Below are 21,282 nucleotides of genomic sequence, written 5' to 3'. Positions count from 1 at the left end.
ATCTAATAGTATATCTTATTTTAATTTATATACTTCGAAACCATTATTTAAAAAAAGTAAAAAAGATACATAATAAACATCACTTATAGCAATTTTTGAATAAGTTTGGAAGACAGGATATTTATAATTAGGATTTATCTACAGAAATTGTGAAAGCTTTATATAAGCTGTTTTTGCTTCAAAATCTCGCAAAACTCGGATTTATTAAAATATCTTTATTAAATGAACAAGAAACTAGGCATTCTAGCTATTTCATTCAAAATCATTGGAACAGTTTCAATAGGTTATGTTGCTGTATGTTTTATCTTTTTTCAAGATTGAAAAAAGTTATAAATTGTTTTTTAATGGAATTAACCAAATTATAGGGATCTTATCTTTGCTTCTCTAAATTCATTCTTCCTGTTATGAAGGAACATTATCCTTTGTCATCTATTCAACTAATGCTAGAAGTCACAGCCAAACATTGGATTCGTTATATTCTTCCACTTGAATCACTTGCAGCAACATTAATGCTAAGTTCATATATCTTATCCGAACCACATGTTTCTCATCCATATCTTCTTTATAGTATATTTTAATAATCTATAGTTATTTAAAAATAATTCTATTAGGTGGTTTTGGTGTTGCGTCTTTGATTCCTATTTCATTTTTTTATATTCAACCAAAAATTACTAAAATCATACAGGATATCAGAGCAAAAGATACATTAACCATTCCCGAAAGAAATCTAAAATGTTGGCGTCGATCTTATCTTGCAAACACTGTATTATCAAGTATCATTTTTTTTATGACAGTGATTGGAAGTTATGGAGATACACTATCTATCTAACAAAACAATATTTACTTTTATAAATTTGGAAAAAAACGTAACATTCCATTTTAAGTTTTGCTTTTTGATATATTATATCACTTTTTCTAAGAATTTCATTTAAACTTGGAACAATTGAGATTTTATTTTATATATTATATATATAATACAAAATAAACAAAATTTTTTTAACCTAGATATAGTATATATTTAGATATATTGTTATATTTCTTAAAATATATTTCTTTTTTAATTTATTTTGATTATTATTACATAAATTTATGAAAAAAAAAACAAAAATAACTTAATGTAGATATTAAGTAATAAATAAATAAAAAAGTATAGAATTGTTATTTATAAACTTTAAACTATAGTGTTGAAAAGTAACAGTATTAAAGAATCTTGTTTTTAAAACAGCTTTATTCAAGAAATAAACATATAAAAACTACAGAATGAATAAATTTTGAAAAAATGTATATCAAAAATCAATAGCACGTCCCTTAAATGAATAATCTCCATGTATAAGTGGATCCGTTTTAGGTCCTAATATAATTCAATAAATATAAAATAATATATACAAAAAATATTAACCTCCAATTTCACCTGTCTTAATCAAATATTAATATTTTATTAAAAGAGTAAAAAATAAAAGTACCTCAGGATTCACATAGCCTTTAAAGTCAGATTTAGGCGGTATTCTTGTATCTGGTTGTTTTTTTTTTTTTGAAAAATTTTCTTTAGATATTGATAATTTAGTTTCATTTTTTGATACTAGAGAAATTGTTGTAAAAAAACGGGACAACAATGTTTTCCTATATAAAAAAGATTTTTTCATTTTCTATTCATATATTTTATCATTTTTAATCTAGTTTAAGATACACGAGTCGAAAAAAAAAGTCACATGACTTGAAAGTGAAAAATAATCCCAGCCATTCTTTTTCATATAAAATATGGTATTCTATATTATAACCATGTATTAGTTATAGTTAATATAATTATATTTGAGGTCTCCATATTTTTCCAAGAGATGGATAAATTCTTTTATATCTAATATGATTAAAAATAATAAAAATAAAAAAAAATTAAAAAATACAAGTTCATAGCAACAGTGTCTTGTTGATTAATTCTACGATCAAATATTGCTTTAAAATATCCATGAGTACCTAAACTTTCTATTTTATATTATTTTATAATATAAATCAATGATATATGTTAATTACCTTTAATATAACCTACTCTTCCATATTTTGTAAATAATTGTATAGGCTTAAACCATTCTACATCATCTATTTATTATTAGAACATAACTACTTACTTATATCATATTTTTCAATACCAGAATTAAAAAACATATATCTAACAATCACAATTTTTTTGTAAATTCTAAAAGGATAACCGGTTAAAATCACCCTCTTCGATATAATTCTTGAATGGTCAACATTAAAAAATGATCCTGTTGCTACCAAAGAAAAACCTTAAAATATCAAAAAATTATTAGATAATAAAAAAGAATTTATACCTGATAAAGTACTTTTTAAAAGCAATATAGGAATATTTCCAAAGAAAATAGGACATACTACAGAAGCGATAGAAGATCTTCCTTTTTGTAGATATCTTTCAAATTTATGTACGTTATTTACACTTCTTGTATTAGAAGATTGAGAAAAAAGTGGTTTAACAAGAATTCTACGAGGACCATATTGCAAAATAAGTTCATCTTTAGATTTAACTGGCAATTCATATCCAGAATTCTGTGTTATAAGGAAATTTGAAGCAGTTAAAAAATGTTCATACTGCAAAAGTGAAAAAATAATAAAAGGCGATGTAGAAGAATATGTAGAGAATATTTCTTTTTCACAATTCCTAATTTCAATAATTATGCATGTTCCAGGCTAACTCATTGGAGATATATTTAAATATAAAATGTTTTCTTACCTTAATTCCATCATTGAGTGCTTGTTTAATAACTCTTTTTTTTGTTGTTTTATAATTACCAAACTTATATATACGCCTCCAATAATAAGGAGTATCAGAATTGTACTCATTAGGGTCCCATGGACTTGTTCGGAAATTCTTTAACCCTCTGTATTTTTTAAATCTTTTTTTAAGTGATACATCAGAAGAAACAATAACTTCATCAGGAAAATCGCGATCTTCCTCCCTTTCCTTTTGTCTGTCATTAATACTTCTAGGAATTAAACTCATTTTTCCAATTTTCTTATGGATTTATCTTACTTTTCATCCTCCGGTAATGATTCTATTGACATCTTACTTTGATCATCATCTATTTGGTCATTATCTGAGTCATCTTCCTCATCATTATATTCAAAGCTCTCAGAATTACTATGTTCATTTGAAGAAGAATTGTCAACATCCATATTTGAAGTATCTTCGCTAGCATCAGAATCGCTATCAAGAATCCATGCTGCTTGATAATCAGATGTTCCATAAGGTAAGCGACGCGGCCTTTTTATTGTATCAGAATCATCAGAGAAGTAACAATAGTCATCAATATGAACACTTTTTCGTTTCTTTTTTTCCTGATTAGCATTACCATTCATATCTTCCATATCTTCTATAACTGGGGCCAATTCTTCTAAAGAATCTTGATTTTCTGTAGGAAAAATAATCGTTTCTTCAACATCTTCTATCATTGAATTATTTTTTTTCTTATTATTAAACTCATTTAAGCCAAGAATAATAATCTAATGATAAATAATTATCTTCAAATAGAAAATAAATGTATTTACTCGATCAATTTGATAATCACCCCAACCAGGTATACAAACTAAACGATCTATATTCAGAGGCTTGCTTCTTACAATACCCTTAATAATCAAAACACCCTTTGTACTATCATCCAAATCTTTCCAAGTAACATTCTCTGCCAAAACATATGATCTATCATCACGCCATTGTATTCCAGAAGGTATTTGAACACATATCATTCTTATAACATTTAATGCATCTTGTAAACCATCAATAGTAAATATTTTCTGTTCTTCTGGAAAAAAATGATTAATGAAACTTAATAATGATTTTTTTACATCTACTTTCTTTTTTGAAGAACTTAAATCATCCAAATGCTAAAACTTTCAAAAAAAATATAATTTTTTTATTTTAACAAACCTGAACTACAGGTATAACAGTTGAAATACCTTGTGCCTGGATAGATCGTAAGCATATTTCACCAAACATATCAACATCTTCTTTAGCAGACATAAGCAATATTACAAAATCAGACACCTTGCAATAATCAATAATATCCAAAAAATCTCTCTTTGGAATAATATATTGAAGTTTTTGTTTAAATCGCTCAATGCTAAACGTTTTAATTCCCCCCAAATAAAAACTAAATAATACTTAAATACATCAGATACTCCAACAAAATCTTCTGTATCAATATCAATCGATTTATTAAGATTTTCAACCACTTTCAAGGGATTTACGTTAGTACAAAGAGAAACAATAACCTTTTAATCATTTAAAAAAATATAATCTCAAACTTCTCAAAAAACATACAACTAATTTAGAAACTCCAAAACTTCCTGTATATACATTATTCTTTCCTACTATTTTTTCCTTTTTATTATCTCGTATTTGCTTTTTTGTATTTTTTCTATCTGCTTTTAAAGTTGTATGTTTTTTAGGAGAAATCCCTAAAAAAACCCTTTCAATTCGCTCTAAAAACAAAATAAATATATATCCCCATACAAAAAATAATATATTCTAATAAATATCTTCTTTTATTTCTTACTTTTTGATTTTTTCTTAGATTTAAATTTTTTATGTATTTTCTTCATACTCGACCTATGATGATGCGAATTTTGCACTTCTTTGTGGACCATAACTCTATAATCTTTTTAAACACAATTAATATATGTTTTATCTATTTTTTTTACCTTAAATACTGATTTTTTATCTTTTTTTTTTCAAGATTTTTATGAGGTTGATATCTTTTCGATCTTATCAAGATAACCTCATAAAAATCTTTGTTCACTGATTAACATTATTTTAGGGGAATTCAAAGTCATTTTTCTCTCTTTTTTTCACGGAATATGGATAATTTAAAGAAGACGAATAATATTTCATTAAAAAATAAGGTTTTCCTTTACTTTTAAATCAATTTTTTTCTTATTTAAATTTTCAGAAAGATAGAAGGCTTCTCCATGATCTTAAAAATATGGATAAAAAGATCAAATCGGTTCGTAAGGACATTGAAATGTTTAATATGATGAAATATGATGAACCTGGATATGTTGAAGGAGAAGGATTGGAGAAAACATATAAAATTACTCAATCTCAATTGAAAGAAAAGATTGATATTAGTAGTCGTCAGAAGGTAAAAAATAAATCAGGATATAATTCTATGTATTTTTAATGTATTGGAGGGGTTTGATTTAAGACTTCCAACTTTTGGTCCTTATGTTTTTGATTATACAAGGAATGGAAAAAATATTTTATTGGGAGGCAGAAAAGGTCATATTGCATCCTTTGATTGGAAAAAAGGAAAGCTAAATACAGAGTTTAATTTAAGAGAAACTGTAAGAGATGTAAAGTGTGTACATATTTTTGGAATGACTAGGTTTTTTAATAAATAATTAGATGGCTTCATAACGAAAAACTCTTTGTTGTTGCGCAAAAAAAATATGTTTATATGTATGATAATAAAGGAATAGAAGTTCATTGTTTAAAGCGGCATATTGATGTTTTATATATGGAATTTTTGCCTTATCATTATCTTTTAACTACGATTGTAAAAGATAGGAAAGTTGAAAGGAAAGACTAATAAGTTTATAGGGAAATGCAGGATATCTTAAGTATCAAGATATTTCTACTGGAACAATTGTTACAGAATATTCTACAAAACTTGGATTACCTAAAGCAATGACTCAAAATCCATACAATGCGATCATTCATGTAGGTCATTCTAATGGGACAGTTACTTTATGGTCACCAAATTTGTCAACTCCTTTAGTTAAAATCCTAAGTCATAGAGGTCCTATTACCGCACTTTCAATAGATCGTGAAGGAAGATATATGGTATCTTCAGGTGCCGATAGTCAAGTAAAAATCTGGGATATAAGAAATTGGAAAGAAGTTCATTCTTATTTTTCTCGAACTCCAGCGTCCACCTTACATATAAGTGACACAGGAATGCTTGCAATAGGATGGGGGCCACATATTAGTGTAAGTTATATCCTATTTTATTTAATTTTCGTCATTATTTTGATAAGTTTTGGAAAGATGCCTTACGAAAAAAGCAAAATTCTCCATATTTAACACATCTAAATCCAGGATCTGCTGTTAAACGCGTCAGATTTTGTCCTTATGAAGACATTTTAGGTTTTTCGCATATCAAAGGATTTTCAAACCTTATTATTCCAGGTTTTTTCTTTGAAATTTATTTGTTACCATTTCTAAAATATTATTCTTAGGTTCTGGAGAACCTTCTTATGATGCATATGAAATAAACCCATATGAAACAAAAAAACAACGAAGAGAAAAGGAAGTTCGTAGTTTACTTGAGAAGTTACATCCAGAAATGATTGCTTTGGAACCTAATTATATTGGAAAAGTGGATATTGTTCATTCTACCTCCAAAGAAAATGATTCACTAAAGGAATCAAAACCTGTATGTTTATTTTATATATCTATTTTGATATAAATTAAGGTTTTAGCCTGAACAAAAATGGGTTCCTAAACCTAAAACTCGTGGAAAGAACTCTTCATTACGTAGATATCTTCGTAAAAAGGCAAAAAATATAATAGATGAACGAAAACTTCGAATACAAGCAAGCCTTGATAAAGAAAAGAAACTTAGACAAATACATTTAAGGAAACGACTTAATTTACCTTTAGAAAAACCCTTAGGACCTGCTTTAGAAAGATTTTCTTTAAAATCAAACACCTATTCCTGTAAATAACAAGGAAAACTTGATCATTCATACAACTTTTTAACTATTTCATCATTACAATACCTTTTTATCATATACTTTAGATAACCTTTATTAGATCATCTGATTAGATCATCTGATTAGATTATATAATTAGATTACAAGATAATCTGATAAATCGAAAACTATTTTCAATTTTTATAATTTTCAATATTATCAATCTTTGGAAAAAACAATGAAAGCTACGGACTTTTCACAAGATAAAGAGACGTCTTCTACCTTTTCATCATCTTTTACTTCAACAGTATCAGGTTCATCATTGTCAAAACATGCTTTTCGTGTTTCTTTTTCTCCAACAAATAAAAAAATGATGAATATATCAGATACTGAGGAAAAAATGTATTGTCAAAGATCTCCATCATCATCTTTATCATATACTAAAAATGAGGCTGAAGAATTAAGTTATGAAAAAGAAGAGACTTCTAAATCTAAAATGTTGAATTTACCATCTAGTATTAATGTTATTACTGATACATTTGCACCAATTTTACCATCTATTCTTAGTATTGCTAATACTACAAATATACCTTTTTTACAGTCTTCTTCAGAAGTTAATACTAGTAAAAATCATTTTTTTAGATCTTCAAAAAAAGAAGAAAGCCATACTACAGGATCGAATCATACAAGTCCTAAATCAAATTTTTCATATGCACATCTTTATTCACTTGGAAATACTATTACTTCTTCTGTATCGAATATTTTTCATCCTTTACAAAAGTCATTTACATCATTTGATATTAAACATATTACTTCAAAAGAAAATTTAGATAACCATGTTGTTAATGATGTATGGCCATTGCTTTGTACAAAAACTTTACCTCTTTTTAAAAGAGAGGGATTAATGGTTCCGGTAGAATATTTAAATAAACTTGTTAGGTAAAAAAAAGACAGTTTTAATTCTGATTTATATGTAATAGACTTCATATTGAAAAACGCTGTAATGAAAAAAGACTAGATCTACTTATAAATGAATTGCATGAATTTATAGAAGGAGGAATAAAAGTTTTTGATGTAAATTTATCATCTTTTTCAGACGAAAAATTGATTTCTCGACTTGTTGAAGTAAGGTCAAGCAAGTTTATTATAATTGAATAACATAAAGAAGTTATGGTCTTTTTTCTTTACTGCAATTATACCATATGTTGAAGCGATTTTTTTACCATTACAAACAGAACTTGATTTAGAATGGACAACTTATACTTATATAAAAAATTCTTTGGAAAATAAAATCGACTTGGACGTAAAATATATAATGTTAACTAAATTTAGAGATAATATTATTCTTCCGATTTATGAGAGATTAGAACGTAATTTTATCTTTTTTCTTTCTTTTTTTAAACATAAAAATAGTTATTTTTATAAAGAATCCGTCAAACTTAGATTTAAGTCATGATTTTGCAAATATAGCACCGAAATTACTTCAAAGTATTCTTATTCTTGCTTCTGTTCATTCTTCAGATGAACAACAAAAAAAAATGGATAATCTTGTCAAAATTTTGTCTCATTGGTTTAAATCTGAAAAAAATTAAGAGATTGTCAAGGTTTTGTTTCTACAAAAGAAGATTCCAACCCTATAACAAACATCCTATAAATAGGTCATTTTCATCATATTATTTAAATAATATATATATATCAAACATTTCTTTAAAACCACTATTTTTCTACTTGGAGACTATTTATGTTATTTTCAACTTGTGCTAATATGTCTAAATATGACGTTTTAATATCAGATGGCTTTTCTGTTTTTTTTTTTATATTTTGTAAAGTGTTAGAATTTTTCATTAAACCTAGTGTATATAAATCTAATGTCATATCATCTAGTTTTTTCATAAATTTTTCGCTAATAAATTGTTTTTTTCCCTTCTTTTTTTTAATATTTAGACGAGATATGCAGGAGTTCTTAGGATTCTTAAGAATATTATGTTTTAAGTGAAATTTATTGGAATATTTTGAAACCATTTTTTTAAAAAGATATCGGCTAAGTAAAAAAATTTAAAAATTATTTTAATAAAATGTCAAATCAACAATATAAAGTCAAAGCAATATATTTGTCCCAGGAAAAACAAATTAAAACATTTGAATATGATTTATTAAAGCCAAATGATGAATTTTCGAAAAATGATTTTCTTATAGAACTTGAAAAAAATATTATAAAAATACAAGAAGATTGTAATAAAATTCTTACTGAAAAAATAAATGAAAAATATCCAAAAACGATTCCAGAAAATGATGAGGATAGAAGGAATCAAGTGTAACGATTCATTTAATGAATTTATATTAAAAGTATAAATTAAATTTTTGTAAAATAATTGCAGATATAAAGATTTTATTTGGCAGTATATGGCATATTTTGTGCTTTTAAAAATGCTCGTTGGCATCCATAATGCACAATAGAATCACTAAACATAATATTAATTTAAAAAATAGTGATAAAAAGAAATACTTTGGGAATATAGCAAGAACACTTTGTCCTAAACGTTTATGACAGTTTCCGCAAGTTTTTTCAGATGTTATTGTATATTTCTTGTTGCAAGCATCAATCAATTTATTCTGGTATTTCATTAAATTAGCTATATGTAAAGAAGATATAATTTTCCCATTAATAATGTCTGTTGTCTTATTCTGAATTGAAGTTTCTAAGTATAATTTGATATCGGATATTTTAATGTTCAAAGGAAGACAAGATGCAACTGTTTCAATTTTAATATATGATCTATATAGAGAAAGAAGATCAAGAGCATTGGATAACTGTATTTCATGACCATCTGGAGGTTTCAAAAGAAGATTTAATAGAATCAGAAATATTTCGTCACTTGATTCCGTATTATTCATAGAATACACTTTTATACAATAGCTATAACTCAATTTAAAATCACAATTTCTTAAATATATAAACTTATACATACTCTGTTGCCTTCTTAAAGTCCTTAATCTCGAAAAGATAAATCTTAAGGGCATATTTATGTCGCCCTAGATTGCTCAAAATAATAGCTTTGTGCTCAAGAAGCTTATTATCTATCCTAATTTAGAAATTTTAATATAAATTAAAAAATATACTTTTAGGGAGATGTTCTAAAATATATGCAGAATTATATGCTTTTGAATCAATTAATAATTTTAATAATTTTTCTAAAATATTATCAGATTCTTGATGTTCTTCAATGTTTTTAAAATAATGCATAATCAAAAAATCATGAAATTCAGAAGTAAGATCATTCAAATTGTTTATTAAATATTCCAAATATCGAATAGCTAAATTTTCATTCAAAGAAAGCAAAAAGTTATATACTTTTTTTTTTGATAAGCACAATTGCTGATTATCATTTAAAAATACTTCCATAGCAAAATCAGAATCCACTTCAAGAGGCCATTTTATAAATGAAAATATCTCTTCTATATAATCATTGTCAAGTTTTTTAAGATATTTAATAATCTCAGAAATTCCTTTAAATTGTTCTTGATAGATACTATCTGATATAATACCTTGTCCAAGTCTATAAAATTTCAATTAATGACCTTACAATTATTAATGTATACTTTTTTAAAAGATCTAATGCATCTCTATGTAATGATTTTCTAAAAAAATAATCTATTAAATCTTTATATCTCTAATAAATTATTTAATAATAATTATAAAGCCAAAACACAAATACCCTGTTTTTTTCCAAAAGATCTTTAGCAACTTTTAATTGAATTTTATTTTGTAATCGAACAAGAGGGCCCACTAAATCTGGACTAACAAAGATATATGCACGAAATAATGTAGTATCAACAATTTCAAGTAATTTTTCCATTTCTTCAAGAGTTAGCGCATTATTAGAATCGGGAAGTGTAAAGTAGTATTCTGGAAGTAAAGTTCCGTTTAATATATCCTGAAAAGATTCTTGAAATTGAGACATAGAAGATATTAAAAAAGATAATTTTCGGCGTACATCATTAAGATAATAAGATACAAGAGCACGTGTAGCAGCCTTTATGTTAAATTCTAAGAAGTATAAAGACAAAGTTATAAATAATTCAAATTACCTGGGTGATTGAAATCTTTAGATATCTGACCATTTTTTTTACACATTTTCTCAAGAAATATTCTAGAAGCATTTATATATTTTGATATAGAAGAATCATTTAAATATTGTTCGCAATCAAAAATTTCAATTGGAAACATAGAAATAACAACAATAGGAGATGAAGAACTTTCAGAATATAATATCATAGAATTCTTGTATTTTCCCTCATTAAATAATTGATATGCTTTCATCATTTTTATATATCGAATTTTAGTAGTCTAACAAAAGTCAAAATATAAAAAATCATAAAAATACAATAATAACCTTATTTTGAAACAAAACAGAATTGACTCGATTAAAAAGCATGAGAGCATCATCTAATCGATTTTGAGAAATGAGATCATCCACCTAAATAATAAGCATATTATTATAAATGAAAGGTGAATACTTGATTATCAAAAGGAATATTTGATAATTTCCATATTTGAGACTGTGTGGAAATAAAAAGGTATTTTCCAGAAAATATACAAGTAATATTTCCTATATCAAATGTTTGAATGATAAGATAAGATTCGATGTTACGTATTTCAATATGTTGATTAAAAACAACAATAAAATAAGGATGAAAGTAAACTAGTAAAAAAATGTTTGAATAAACCAAGCAAAAATGTATAAAACAAACCTATATGCGTAGGTTCCAATGACCAAATAATAGGGCTACGTTCGAGTAATTGACCATTACTATCCATAAAAAGCGATTTAACTAATTCAACATTAGAATATAAAATATTAAAATCAATAAAAAGCACTATTATAGGTTAATAAAAGCTCATCATTAGAAACTCTTGTTATTATAAACTTAGATGTTTTTTTATAATAACCTATATAATTCGCACTTGTTTTAAGCACTCTTAAGGGTCTTAATGATATAAAATCCTTAATTGAAATAGATTTAAAAATCCTTCCCGTTGAAATATCAGCAAAAGCACATGTAGAAATAAAACAGAGACATAATTTTGTAGAATTAATCCATTCAAGTGTTTTAATACGTTGATTCAATGCCAAGTCTATTGTATTTGCAATTAATTCTGAATCATGCCATGAATAAACAGAAATTTTCCGTTTGAAAACCACTACAAGGCGAGAAATAATTATAGGAATACCCAATTCATCCATATGAAGATATGAAATTAAAGAAATTGCAAGTGCTCCATTTGATCGGGGTAACACACCTTGTTGAGCTAACGAATGAAGATCAAAAAGTATAACCTGTGCATCTACCATTACATATTAAACTTGTCTATACTTCCAAAATTATATACCAATAAGACAAGCAATTAATGCTGCTTCATAAATACATACTATTTGTCGTATAGGACTTTGAGAAACTTGAACTGGAGGTAAATGAAGTGGCTGTGTTTGAGCAAAACGTATGTCGTTTAAGAAGCCATTGCTACTTCCTGAGATGACGCGATCATCTTATTAATATTAGTATATAAAAAGCGTCTTTTTTAAGCCACCATGAGCAACAATGCTAATAACTCCTGAAAGATCAAATGAAACTGAGTTAAGTGCCATCAATCTCTACGAGATGTTAATAAAAATCAATTAACAAAGGAAAAAATGGACTTATATATGTTCTGTAACATGATTTACAACATCAAAGACGGAAAGGAAAATCATGTCGATAACAAAGATATAATTATCAAATCAAAAAAGAACTAGGCAAAAGATATTTGGTTCGTATTTATTATATACAATACAAATATAATTTAATAATAAAAGTTTTATTAGAAAAATATAAAAATATAAAACACTTAAATCACTTATTTCATATATATTACTAATACTTTCAAAGGCTAAAACAAAAATATTATTAAATAAACAAACACTTATTTAGATCTTTATTCAAATTATATAATAAATACATATATTCAAAAGAAAATATTAAAATATTCGCTTAAAATATCTTTCCTTCATATATATCTATCATAACCCTGCCTTATTCATTTTAAATACCTCTTCAAGTTACCGTCACGTCACGTGACACTAGCATTAGAAAAAAGCACTTGAAAAAAAGGTTTCAATATCGTAATATTCAGCTTAAAAATGATTAACGTAAGACTTAAAAATAATATAATTAACTCCTAAAAAGAAATAGAAAGCTCCTAAGAAAGCACAAAAACAAACAATTAAAAAGTTTACTTTAGATGCTTCAGGGCCTGTAGACGATCGAATTTTTGATATCTCAGCATTCGAAACATTTTTACATGAACGAATTAAAGTAGAGGGTCGAACAGGTCAACTAAGTGATTCCGTGTTGATTTCGCGTGAAGGAGAAGGAAAAATTACAATAGTCACACATGTTTCATTTTCTGGACGATATTTAAAATATTTAACAAAAAAATTCCTAAAAAAACATCAGGTAAAAAAATAAAATACGTATATAATAAAATTTAAAGAAATAAAAGCTTCGGGATTGGTTAAGAGTAGTTTCAACGATGAAAGGGACATATGAGCTTCGGTTTTATAATGTTGTTGTAGATTCAGGAAATGAAGAAGCATAATATTATATATAATATAATATTATATATATTTTGGATTATATAATCGTAATATATAAGGATATGTTGAATTGCATATAGGTTTCTTTATTATTAAATATATTTCTTATTTGTATATCATATACAGACATTTACTATGAATAAATAAAATACATGTTATATATATTTTTTATAGATTATGTATGCATGTTGTATGCGGCTTATATGCTCTTTTTTGGATGTATTCAATTATATGAATTATATATGAATTTAGATATTTCGGATATTTAAATATTGTTAAATATCTATTCACTTAATTAATTCCTTAAATCTTGTAGAATTTTATTTAAATTTTGAATATCAGTATCAATGGAATTGCCTTCTATGGATGATATAAAAAGAGTGCGACAACTTGTAGAAACACTTACAGAACAACTTACAGTAAATCAAGAAGCTATTTCTATCTTGAAATGTCAGGTAGAGATTCTTAAGGTAAGTTAATATACTATTAAAAAGCCGGGGGAAGTATTAAAAATATATTATATGCATTTAATACGAAAATGAAATTCATATATAAGGATATTTAATAATAAAAAAATATATTATGTTATAATCTATTTTGAAATATATTGAGATTAATTTATGAATAAATAGTTAAATATAGAGAATATAGACATAAGCTAAAATCAAAACAGGATCAATTGATCATTATAGGGCCATCGACTCGAAATTCAAATGATTCTTTAAATGAAATTAAAGTTCAAGAATATGCTCGATTAATTCAAGAACATCAAAAATTAAAACAAGAAAATGATTCATTAAATATGCTTCTTGAGATGTATGAGAATGGTTTGAATGAAGTTTTATTAAAAATGCGGGAATTTATGGCAAGCTTTTTTAGACGTTAAATTATTATTAATATAAAATATAGCAAGATACAGCTAAAAAAACGCTACAAATTCACCAAAACTATCAAGAACAGCTTTCTAAGCAATTTCAAGCGCAACAACAATATCAAAAATCTTATTTGGATTTAAAAGCAAATCTTTATCAAATTAATGATCTGATAAAACAAGCATATGTATCAGAAAGTCTTAGTGAATCAGAAACAATTGAAGCACTTAAAATAGAAAATAAAGAGCTTAGGGAAATGTTTCATTTAAATGAAGAATTAGAATAATTTATGATATTATTTCATAAATCACGTGCATTTTAGTTATATGCGAACGTATTAAGTCACCAGTCACGTGAATCTCTAAGACTAAGATGGGAGACGATGTAGTTACTGAGGTAAATTTTATAAAGCTCAATGAATGTATTAACAATACAGGCATGTTATATGTTTCTTCCAAAAGATATTGAGTCAAAAAAAAATCATATATTCAATAAAACTCAAGATGAATTGACATCAAAGTGTCAACAAATATATTCAGATATAGAAATGCATATAACAGATATGCAACATAAATATAAACAGGAAGAATTTCTAAAATATAGTGAATCTTATTTTCCTTGTTTAATGCATGGTCGAGAGACCGAATTGTCTCGGAATTACCGTTATATGTGTTTTCGTTTACAATCAAATCAACTTAAAAATGATATTAATGTATTCATAAAATATATACTTATTATTGTTTAACCAGGCTATATAGGAACTTCTCGAAACAATACATGATAATATGGTTGCTTCTTTATCTGTATTTATTGAGCAGAATAAACTTTGGAAAGACGAGAACAAGTGAGTTAATTTATTTCTTTTGTAGATATAACTAATCGTTTGAAGGATACCAACCTGTATACTCCTCTTAGGTACCATTTTTTTATATAATTTCATGCGGTTTTAATAAATACGTTTCTAGGTGCTTATTTTTTCGACCATATAGGGTTATATGCATGCATAGAAGCTCAACTTAAAGCCAATATTTATGGACCATTCATAAGTCTTCATGTAAGGCGGACACCGGATATGAAAGCATGCTTCAAGCAAATAATTGAGACTTGTATACAATTTGGTCAACAAACAAACTTAAATATCTCTACTGAAAAAAATCCTGAAGAAAGAGAGTTGGATATATATTGCGACTATGATCCAGAATGCGTAGCTAGATGGTATGAGGAAGCTATATTTCGTGGCCTGATTAATCAAGGTAAAATAATATTGAACTTAATTATATCAGAAAATAATAAAACTAACGAAATGGATTTTAGATCAGTTTAGGTTGGTTATTTTTCTTCAGGAAGTTGAAGGTTTTGACGGGAATTTTTTTAATCACTTCATTACTATATTAAAGTAAATAATATTTAATATACAATAAATATTATTAATGAATGGAAGAAAAATGCATAAACGTGTTCCTTTATTATTATTTATTGGTATATCGACATCTGTCGAAATCTTTCAAGACATCTTAGAAAAAAAATCATTAAAAGCATTAAATATCAAATATTTCAATACCAAACATTCTAATTACAGCCCAGATATTGCAATTGAAAAGGTATGTTGAAAATAATAATATTTCTGAAATTTATAGATAAATTAGATATTGGTATCATCTAAACACCCTAAATTACGTTTAGGACCACATTTATACTATACACTTTTCGATATGTATCAAAAACATTCTTTTAATATCGCTTCTTTTCTATCTGCAATTAAAGTATGAATAATGCTATTGATATAAATTGGTGATTAATTATTAGGATAGTTTGCTACGATGTCTCATTTTTTCTCAAATCCAATCAGTATTGTAAATCATTGTAATTCTGCACATTCTGAGCTGATTTCCCATGATCACTTAGAATGTTTACGTTCTTTGCCATCTATCAAACGATACATAGAGGATCTTCTTGATAAAGGTGATATTTATTCTGCAGAATCTCTCCTAAATGATGATTACTATTTTCGAAATATTATTAATACATTAATTCATGACATAGAAGAACACAATAAAAAATTGGATGCCTTCATATTCTTTTTAAACATTATCCAAGGAAAATACGCTTCTTCAGTACGAAAAAAAAGCCTTTCATGGATTTATGGAAAGCTTTTAGAAAATGATATACAACGGAATTTAGATACAATACTTAATCCAATAAAGTATTTTTGAGGAATTGTTTATTTAGATAATTCATTTTTTTTAGAATAATGAATTCTATAAGTATTTTGCAGTTTATTCAAGAAGCGTTGGCCTTAAAAGATATTCATGATCAATTTCCAGATCTTGAAGATTTTTACAGAAGAATATCCGATATTGTAGAGTTATCTGAAGATAAAAATCTAATACATATTTCGAACAATGGTGAATAAATAAATTAATCTTAATTTAATAACTTAATTTATAGAAACAAACTCATGCAGTAAAACAGAAGAAATATCAAATAAAGCCTACTCAGAACTCAATGATAAAGTTATTGGTTCTGAATTTTACAATATTAGGAATTCATTATATGAATATTTACAAGAAATATTTAGGTATTTTTTTATAATTTAAATTTTAACTCATTTTTTAGAAAATACTTTATATCACCTATGACGTATCCTTTGCATGAACTTTATTATTTCAATTATAGCAGAGCATACCTTGATGTATATCTTTATTGTTTTATTACCTTTTTCTCATTTTTTAGGCATTTCATCCTCGCATAAGAGCTGCCATTGATACTGCATTATCTCTACCAAGTCATTATCTTTCATGTAATTATGAAGCTGGAGATAAGGAAAATGAAAATAGTTTAACAATTTCTTCTCTACCAAAAATATGTATTTCTTACAGACTTTTTCTTGAATCTGGTTTCCTTATAAATGTCAGTGATTGGTTAACTGCTTTTATCCAATCTGCAAGTAAGGAAAATAATAAAGATGATAAACAAGATTCAGAAGAATATTTGCAAGCAGAATTTTTACAAAGTTTAGAAGAATTAAGATATCTTGGATTTATAAAATCTACCAAAAGAAAAACTGATCATGTTGCAAAAATATCATGGATGCGTTAAAATTATCTTATTTTTTTTTGGAATTTACGACTAGATTATATATAGCTTAAGGTTTTTACTTTTTATTAATTGATTTTATATTCTCATTTTAGGTATAGAAATTAACCTATATAATTGTTTCTTTACAATTGTAATTTTTATTAGATTTTATATGTTTTTCAAATATTTTAATAATATCTAAACTTGAGAGTAAATGAAAGTCATTTTTACAAACAAACATCTTCAAATTATTATTTTGAAATAATATATCTAACTATATTCATTATTTTTTAAATTACAAGTTATATTCTTTTAAATTGATAGCGTTCTTATTCTTTTAAAACAGCGGTTTAAAAAAAGTGTAAGGTTATAATATTAATAAATATGATTAAAGATTTATTATGAATAGAATGAATTCCATTTTAATTCTTTAAATTAGATGTTAAAACATAATATTAGAAATAATCAAAAATGGACATTTATTAAAAATTTTTTACTTTTTTTTATTTTTTTTTCATGGTTTATCTTTCTACATATTTCTGGGTTATACTTGTTTACACAGGGTTTTCTTCTTACAAGATCTACTTTGAATTTAACATCAAGGTGTGATATTCCTCCATATGTTTTCACAAATCAAGAAATTTTAAAAAATGATTGTTGGTATCCTTCGACGTTTAAAAAAGCGATTATCGTTGTAATTGATGCATTGCGTTATGATTTTACTATTGAGAATCCGGGCTCAAGTCTTTATTGCCATAACATATTTACTGTTCTTCATGAAACATCTACCAAACATCCTAGACAAGCATTTTTAAGACCATTTATTGCTGATCCTCCAACAACTACTTTACAGCGTCTTAAAGCATTAACAACGGGAACTTTGCCAACTTTTATTGATGCAGGATCAAATTTTGCTGGTACTGTTATTTTAGAAGATAATATCTTGGCACAATTAAAATCACGAGGTTATCGTATCGGGTTTTTAGGAGATGATACATGGATTTCTTTGTATCCTACATATTTTGAGCCTAATATTACTTACCCCTTTGATTCATTTAATGTTTGGGACCTTGATACTGTTGATAATAATATAAATTCCTACTTATTTCCTCTTCTGAATGATACTGAAAGAACAAAATGGGACATACTTATTGTCCATTATCTTGGTCTTGATCATGCCGGACATAAATATGGACCCAATCATTATGAAACTGCTAGAAAACTATCTGAAATGGATACTAATATAAGAAAGATTATGAGCAAACTTCAAAATGATACACTTTTAATTGTTTTAGGGGATCATGGCATGGATGAAAAAGGTAATCATGGTGGTGATAGTTTAGACGAGGTAGTCTCTGCTCTTTGGATGTACAACAAAGGTTCAACATTACCGGAATTTCCATCAAATTTAACAAGTATATCCCAACTTGATTTTGTACCAACATTATCACTTCTTATGGGCATTCCTATTCCATATAATAATCTAGGTGGTCCTATTATAGAGGCTTTTTTTTATAACAAAAATTTAAATTGGAAAGATTACTCTCGAGCAGCAAAAATAACTGTATATCAAATCAAAAGATATATTAAATCTTATAAAAATATATATGGTTTAGATGGATTTGAAGATATAAAAGTTGACTTAGATACGGAAAACATAGAGTATAAATTTTCTCAGAATAATTTTCAAAATAATGAATTTTGGAAAAAACAATTCTTTAAATATATAACTTATCAACAAATGATACTTAATAAATTTCGAGAAATATGGGTAAGATTCGATATTTGGAGAATAATTGCTGGAATTATTATCTTATTTGGAGATTTACTATGTCAGTTTCTTTTTTATCTAAATTTGAATTATTTAACAGAAAAAATTAATATATTAGGTATTATTCTAAAATCTATAATTGGCGCAGGAATTTGTGCACTTTTATCTAAATTGTCTTTTGTTTTCTTAAATGTCTCAAATTCAGCATTATTTGGGGGGTGCTTTGTAAGCATTTTGAGTTTTTTATCCTTTTTTTTAAAAAAGGCTTTTTTTGTCCAATTTCCAAAATCATTCAGTAAATCTATTACTATCCTGTTGATTATTGTACATGGCCTTATATTATCATCAAATTCTTTTATCGTTTGGGAGGAAAAGATAATTTTATTTACTATATCTTCTATTTATACTTTGATTTTTTTTTCAGTATTTTCTAAACATAAAAAGAATATTCGTATTTCAGCAATTATACGTATATTATTGCTATTTCTTACTGGAAGAATGACATCTTTAATACGTCAATGTCGGGAAGAGCAGCAGCCTTTTTGCAAATCAACTTTTTTTTATAATACAAGAAATTTTGTTATTTCTTTTTGTTTTTTATTTCTCCTGGCTTTCATATTTTTAGTCCTTCTTCCATCAACTATATCTCATTTTCTTACTAACTCAAAAATTCATAAAGGCTCTAGATCATCTCCTTTTATAGGATTCAAAGTTGGTTTTATTTTAATACTAGCACATTCTATAATTGATTTCGAAACATTGCATTTTAGCCAATTAAAACATTTTAACAATGAAAAAATTCAAGAAATCAAAATGATATTAGTAAGAATTGTCTTATTTACATATTTATTTATCTTTCATTTAATATGGATATTTTTGTCTTTTAATAATAGAATAAAGGGAAAATCTAAGCTTTCAAATCTTCTCAACTTAACTTTTATGCTTAAAACATATACTCATAAATTTACAAATATATATAACTCAAATTATTTTTCATTTATTCTTAGCTGGTTTATTATCTTAACAATTCTTCAAAAGCCACTAGGTGTTATTTCTTTTTCTTTTCTTCTTTTTCAAATTCTTTTATATATAGAACTTTTACATTTACTGCAAAAGAATAGTAGCTCAGAAATCGATGTTATCTTATTTGCACTTTTAGGTCGTTCTCATTTTTTTTCAACTGGACATCAAGCTACTTTGTCATCTATTCAATGGGATTCTGCATTCCTAGCTTCAAAAACCATTATATATCCACTTTCTCCTGCATTAATATTGGGAAATACATTTGGCTCCCAGATATTTATAGCTATTTCTTTACCTCTTTTGAATTTTCACATGGAAAATAATGCCATTGATGCTACATCTAATCGTCTTTTTGAAATTCTTCAAATCTTTCTTCTATATCATTCTATGATGACAACATCAAGTGTTTTATTTACTGCTCTTTTACGTAGACATCTCATGGTTTGGAAAATCTTTGCACCAAAATACATGGCAAATGCAATTGAACTTTTATTAATCGATATTATATTGTTATTCTTTACACTAGGATTTAGTATAATCAATTTTTTTCATCATATATAGATCATTTCAAATCTATTAATTCATAACTATATATGAAAAAAAATTATTCAATAATACATACTGAAAAATACAAATTATTTACTTAATACAAAAGATATTACATTAAAAAAATATCATAATACTCTCAATCTCTTAATCTTTCAATATTATTTTTACACATTTCTTCTAACTTCTAAATTTTTATTACATAGCATTTTATCTAAACTACTAACTCATCTACTTCTATATATATCAACACTGTTTGCTGATTTTATGTCACTCTTAAACCACATAGTATATTATTTTTCTCAAGATTTAAGCTTTTGGGCGGAGCGGAGGTGGGTGTCCTCGAAGTCTAACCTCCACGTATTATCCTAAATTATTTCAGTCAAGTAGGGTTTAAAACGTTTTGTAATCTATAAAAATTATTATATTACTATTTTCCGAGTATATAAAGGTCAAATTCATGAATTTTTTGCGCATATAACTTTGCATTTGACAGCGTTTTTGCTTATTGACGAAGAATAAAGTCTGTACATATACAACATATATATAACTTGAATGTCTTTATAGGTGCTTTGAAAGATGGAATAAATTTCAATCTTTCACTTATTTATAAGGAACCTAGCATATATAGTGTTTTTCTTTTGGTGCAAATCAT

At 26.0% G+C, this 21,282-nt stretch overlaps 12 protein-coding genes across 12 annotated transcripts; 8 read left to right on the top strand and 4 right to left on the bottom strand.

The window, feature by feature from the left end:
* Positions 1-222: 222 nt before the first annotated feature.
* On the top strand, positions 223-867 carry PNEG_01322 (hypothetical protein; the record flags this gene model as incomplete). Its single annotated transcript, XM_007875057.1, has 3 exons — positions 223-294; positions 366-567; positions 612-867. The coding sequence occupies 3 exons, from the start codon at positions 223-225 to the stop codon at positions 827-829; spliced, it is 492 nt and encodes a 163-aa protein (XP_007873248.1). The 3' UTR covers positions 830-867.
* A 356-nt stretch (positions 868-1,223) lies between these two features.
* On the bottom strand, positions 1,224-1,643 carry PNEG_01321 (hypothetical protein; the record flags this gene model as incomplete). Its single annotated transcript, XM_007875056.1, has 3 exons — positions 1,224-1,351; positions 1,400-1,415; positions 1,464-1,643. 3 exons carry the CDS (start codon positions 1,641-1,643, stop codon positions 1,287-1,289), a joined length of 261 nt encoding a protein of 86 aa, XP_007873247.1. The 3' UTR covers positions 1,224-1,286.
* An 87-nt stretch (positions 1,644-1,730) lies between these two features.
* On the bottom strand, positions 1,731-4,842 carry PNEG_01320 (hypothetical protein; the record flags this gene model as incomplete). Its single annotated transcript, XM_007875055.1, has 14 exons — positions 1,731-1,855; positions 1,902-1,980; positions 2,029-2,094; positions 2,145-2,282; positions 2,328-2,700; positions 2,744-2,993; positions 3,044-3,513; positions 3,559-3,894; positions 3,938-4,130; positions 4,172-4,281; positions 4,331-4,491; positions 4,566-4,660; positions 4,711-4,773; positions 4,817-4,842. The coding sequence occupies 14 exons, from the start codon at positions 4,840-4,842 to the stop codon at positions 1,804-1,806; spliced, it is 2,412 nt and encodes an 803-aa protein (XP_007873246.1). The 3' UTR covers positions 1,731-1,803.
* PNEG_01319 (hypothetical protein) lies at positions 4,827-6,777 on the top strand. The gene is made up of 8 exons (XM_007875054.1): positions 4,827-4,911; positions 4,959-5,150; positions 5,200-5,366; positions 5,414-5,564; positions 5,609-5,998; positions 6,046-6,196; positions 6,247-6,443; positions 6,490-6,777. Exons 1-8 carry the CDS (start codon positions 4,867-4,869, stop codon positions 6,733-6,735), a joined length of 1,539 nt encoding a protein of 512 aa, XP_007873245.1. The 5' UTR covers positions 4,827-4,866; the 3' UTR covers positions 6,736-6,777.
* A 163-nt stretch (positions 6,778-6,940) lies between these two features.
* PNEG_01318 (hypothetical protein) lies at positions 6,941-8,334 on the top strand (the record flags this gene model as incomplete). Its single annotated transcript, XM_007875053.1, has 4 exons — positions 6,941-7,641; positions 7,683-7,827; positions 7,871-8,072; positions 8,116-8,334. 4 exons carry the CDS (start codon positions 6,941-6,943, stop codon positions 8,292-8,294), a joined length of 1,227 nt encoding a protein of 408 aa, XP_007873244.1. The 3' UTR covers positions 8,295-8,334.
* An 84-nt stretch (positions 8,335-8,418) lies between these two features.
* On the bottom strand, positions 8,419-8,724 carry PNEG_01317 (hypothetical protein; the record flags this gene model as incomplete). The annotated part of the gene is made up of 1 exon (XM_007875052.1): positions 8,419-8,724. The coding sequence occupies one exon, from the start codon at positions 8,722-8,724 to the stop codon at positions 8,419-8,421; it is 306 nt and encodes a 101-aa protein (XP_007873243.1).
* Positions 8,725-8,777: 53 nt separating this feature from the next.
* PNEG_01316 (hypothetical protein) lies at positions 8,778-9,656 on the top strand (the record flags this gene model as incomplete). Its single annotated transcript, XM_007875051.1, has 1 exon — positions 8,778-9,656. One exon carries the CDS (start codon positions 8,778-8,780, stop codon positions 9,018-9,020), a length of 243 nt encoding a protein of 80 aa, XP_007873242.1. The 3' UTR covers positions 9,021-9,656.
* Positions 9,092-12,350, bottom strand: PNEG_01315 (hypothetical protein; the record flags this gene model as incomplete). Its single annotated transcript, XM_007875050.1, has 13 exons — positions 9,092-9,164; positions 9,209-9,619; positions 9,672-9,780; positions 9,823-10,259; positions 10,303-10,373; positions 10,419-10,750; positions 10,792-11,050; positions 11,097-11,180; positions 11,221-11,405; positions 11,455-11,535; positions 11,582-12,049; positions 12,095-12,250; positions 12,293-12,350. The coding sequence occupies 13 exons, from the start codon at positions 12,348-12,350 to the stop codon at positions 9,092-9,094; spliced, it is 2,724 nt and encodes a 907-aa protein (XP_007873241.1).
* Positions 12,351-12,881: 531 nt separating this feature from the next.
* On the top strand, positions 12,882-13,339 carry PNEG_01314 (hypothetical protein; the record flags this gene model as incomplete). Its single annotated transcript, XM_007875049.1, has 3 exons — positions 12,882-12,890; positions 12,934-13,197; positions 13,244-13,339. The coding sequence occupies 3 exons, from the start codon at positions 12,882-12,884 to the stop codon at positions 13,337-13,339; spliced, it is 369 nt and encodes a 122-aa protein (XP_007873240.1).
* Positions 13,340-13,684: 345 nt separating this feature from the next.
* On the top strand, positions 13,685-14,495 carry PNEG_01313 (hypothetical protein; the record flags this gene model as incomplete). Its single annotated transcript, XM_007875048.1, has 3 exons — positions 13,685-13,807; positions 13,996-14,175; positions 14,247-14,495. The coding sequence occupies 3 exons, from the start codon at positions 13,685-13,687 to the stop codon at positions 14,493-14,495; spliced, it is 552 nt and encodes a 183-aa protein (XP_007873239.1).
* Positions 14,496-14,581: 86 nt separating this feature from the next.
* On the top strand, positions 14,582-17,308 carry PNEG_01312 (hypothetical protein; the record flags this gene model as incomplete). The annotated part of the gene is made up of 13 exons (XM_007875047.1): positions 14,582-14,605; positions 14,646-14,921; positions 14,968-15,053; positions 15,099-15,124; positions 15,175-15,462; positions 15,524-15,605; positions 15,651-15,810; positions 15,856-15,972; positions 16,021-16,412; positions 16,457-16,614; positions 16,658-16,787; positions 16,826-16,901; positions 16,943-17,308. 13 exons carry the CDS (start codon positions 14,582-14,584, stop codon positions 17,306-17,308), a joined length of 2,181 nt encoding a protein of 726 aa, XP_007873238.1.
* Positions 17,309-17,726: 418 nt separating this feature from the next.
* PNEG_01311 (hypothetical protein) lies at positions 17,727-20,642 on the top strand (the record flags this gene model as incomplete). The annotated part of the gene is made up of 1 exon (XM_007875046.1): positions 17,727-20,642. The coding sequence occupies one exon, from the start codon at positions 17,727-17,729 to the stop codon at positions 20,640-20,642; it is 2,916 nt and encodes a 971-aa protein (XP_007873237.1).
* Between the last annotated feature and the right edge of the window lie 640 nt (positions 20,643-21,282).

This window comes from Pneumocystis murina, assembly GCF_000349005.2.
Source record: "Pneumocystis murina B123 chromosome Unknown supercont1.6, whole genome shotgun sequence".
NCBI lineage: Eukaryota > Fungi > Ascomycota > Pneumocystomycetes > Pneumocystales > Pneumocystaceae > Pneumocystis > Pneumocystis murina.
Note: the sequence above shows the minus strand (reverse complement) of the source record. Positions and strands in the feature narration are given on the sequence as shown.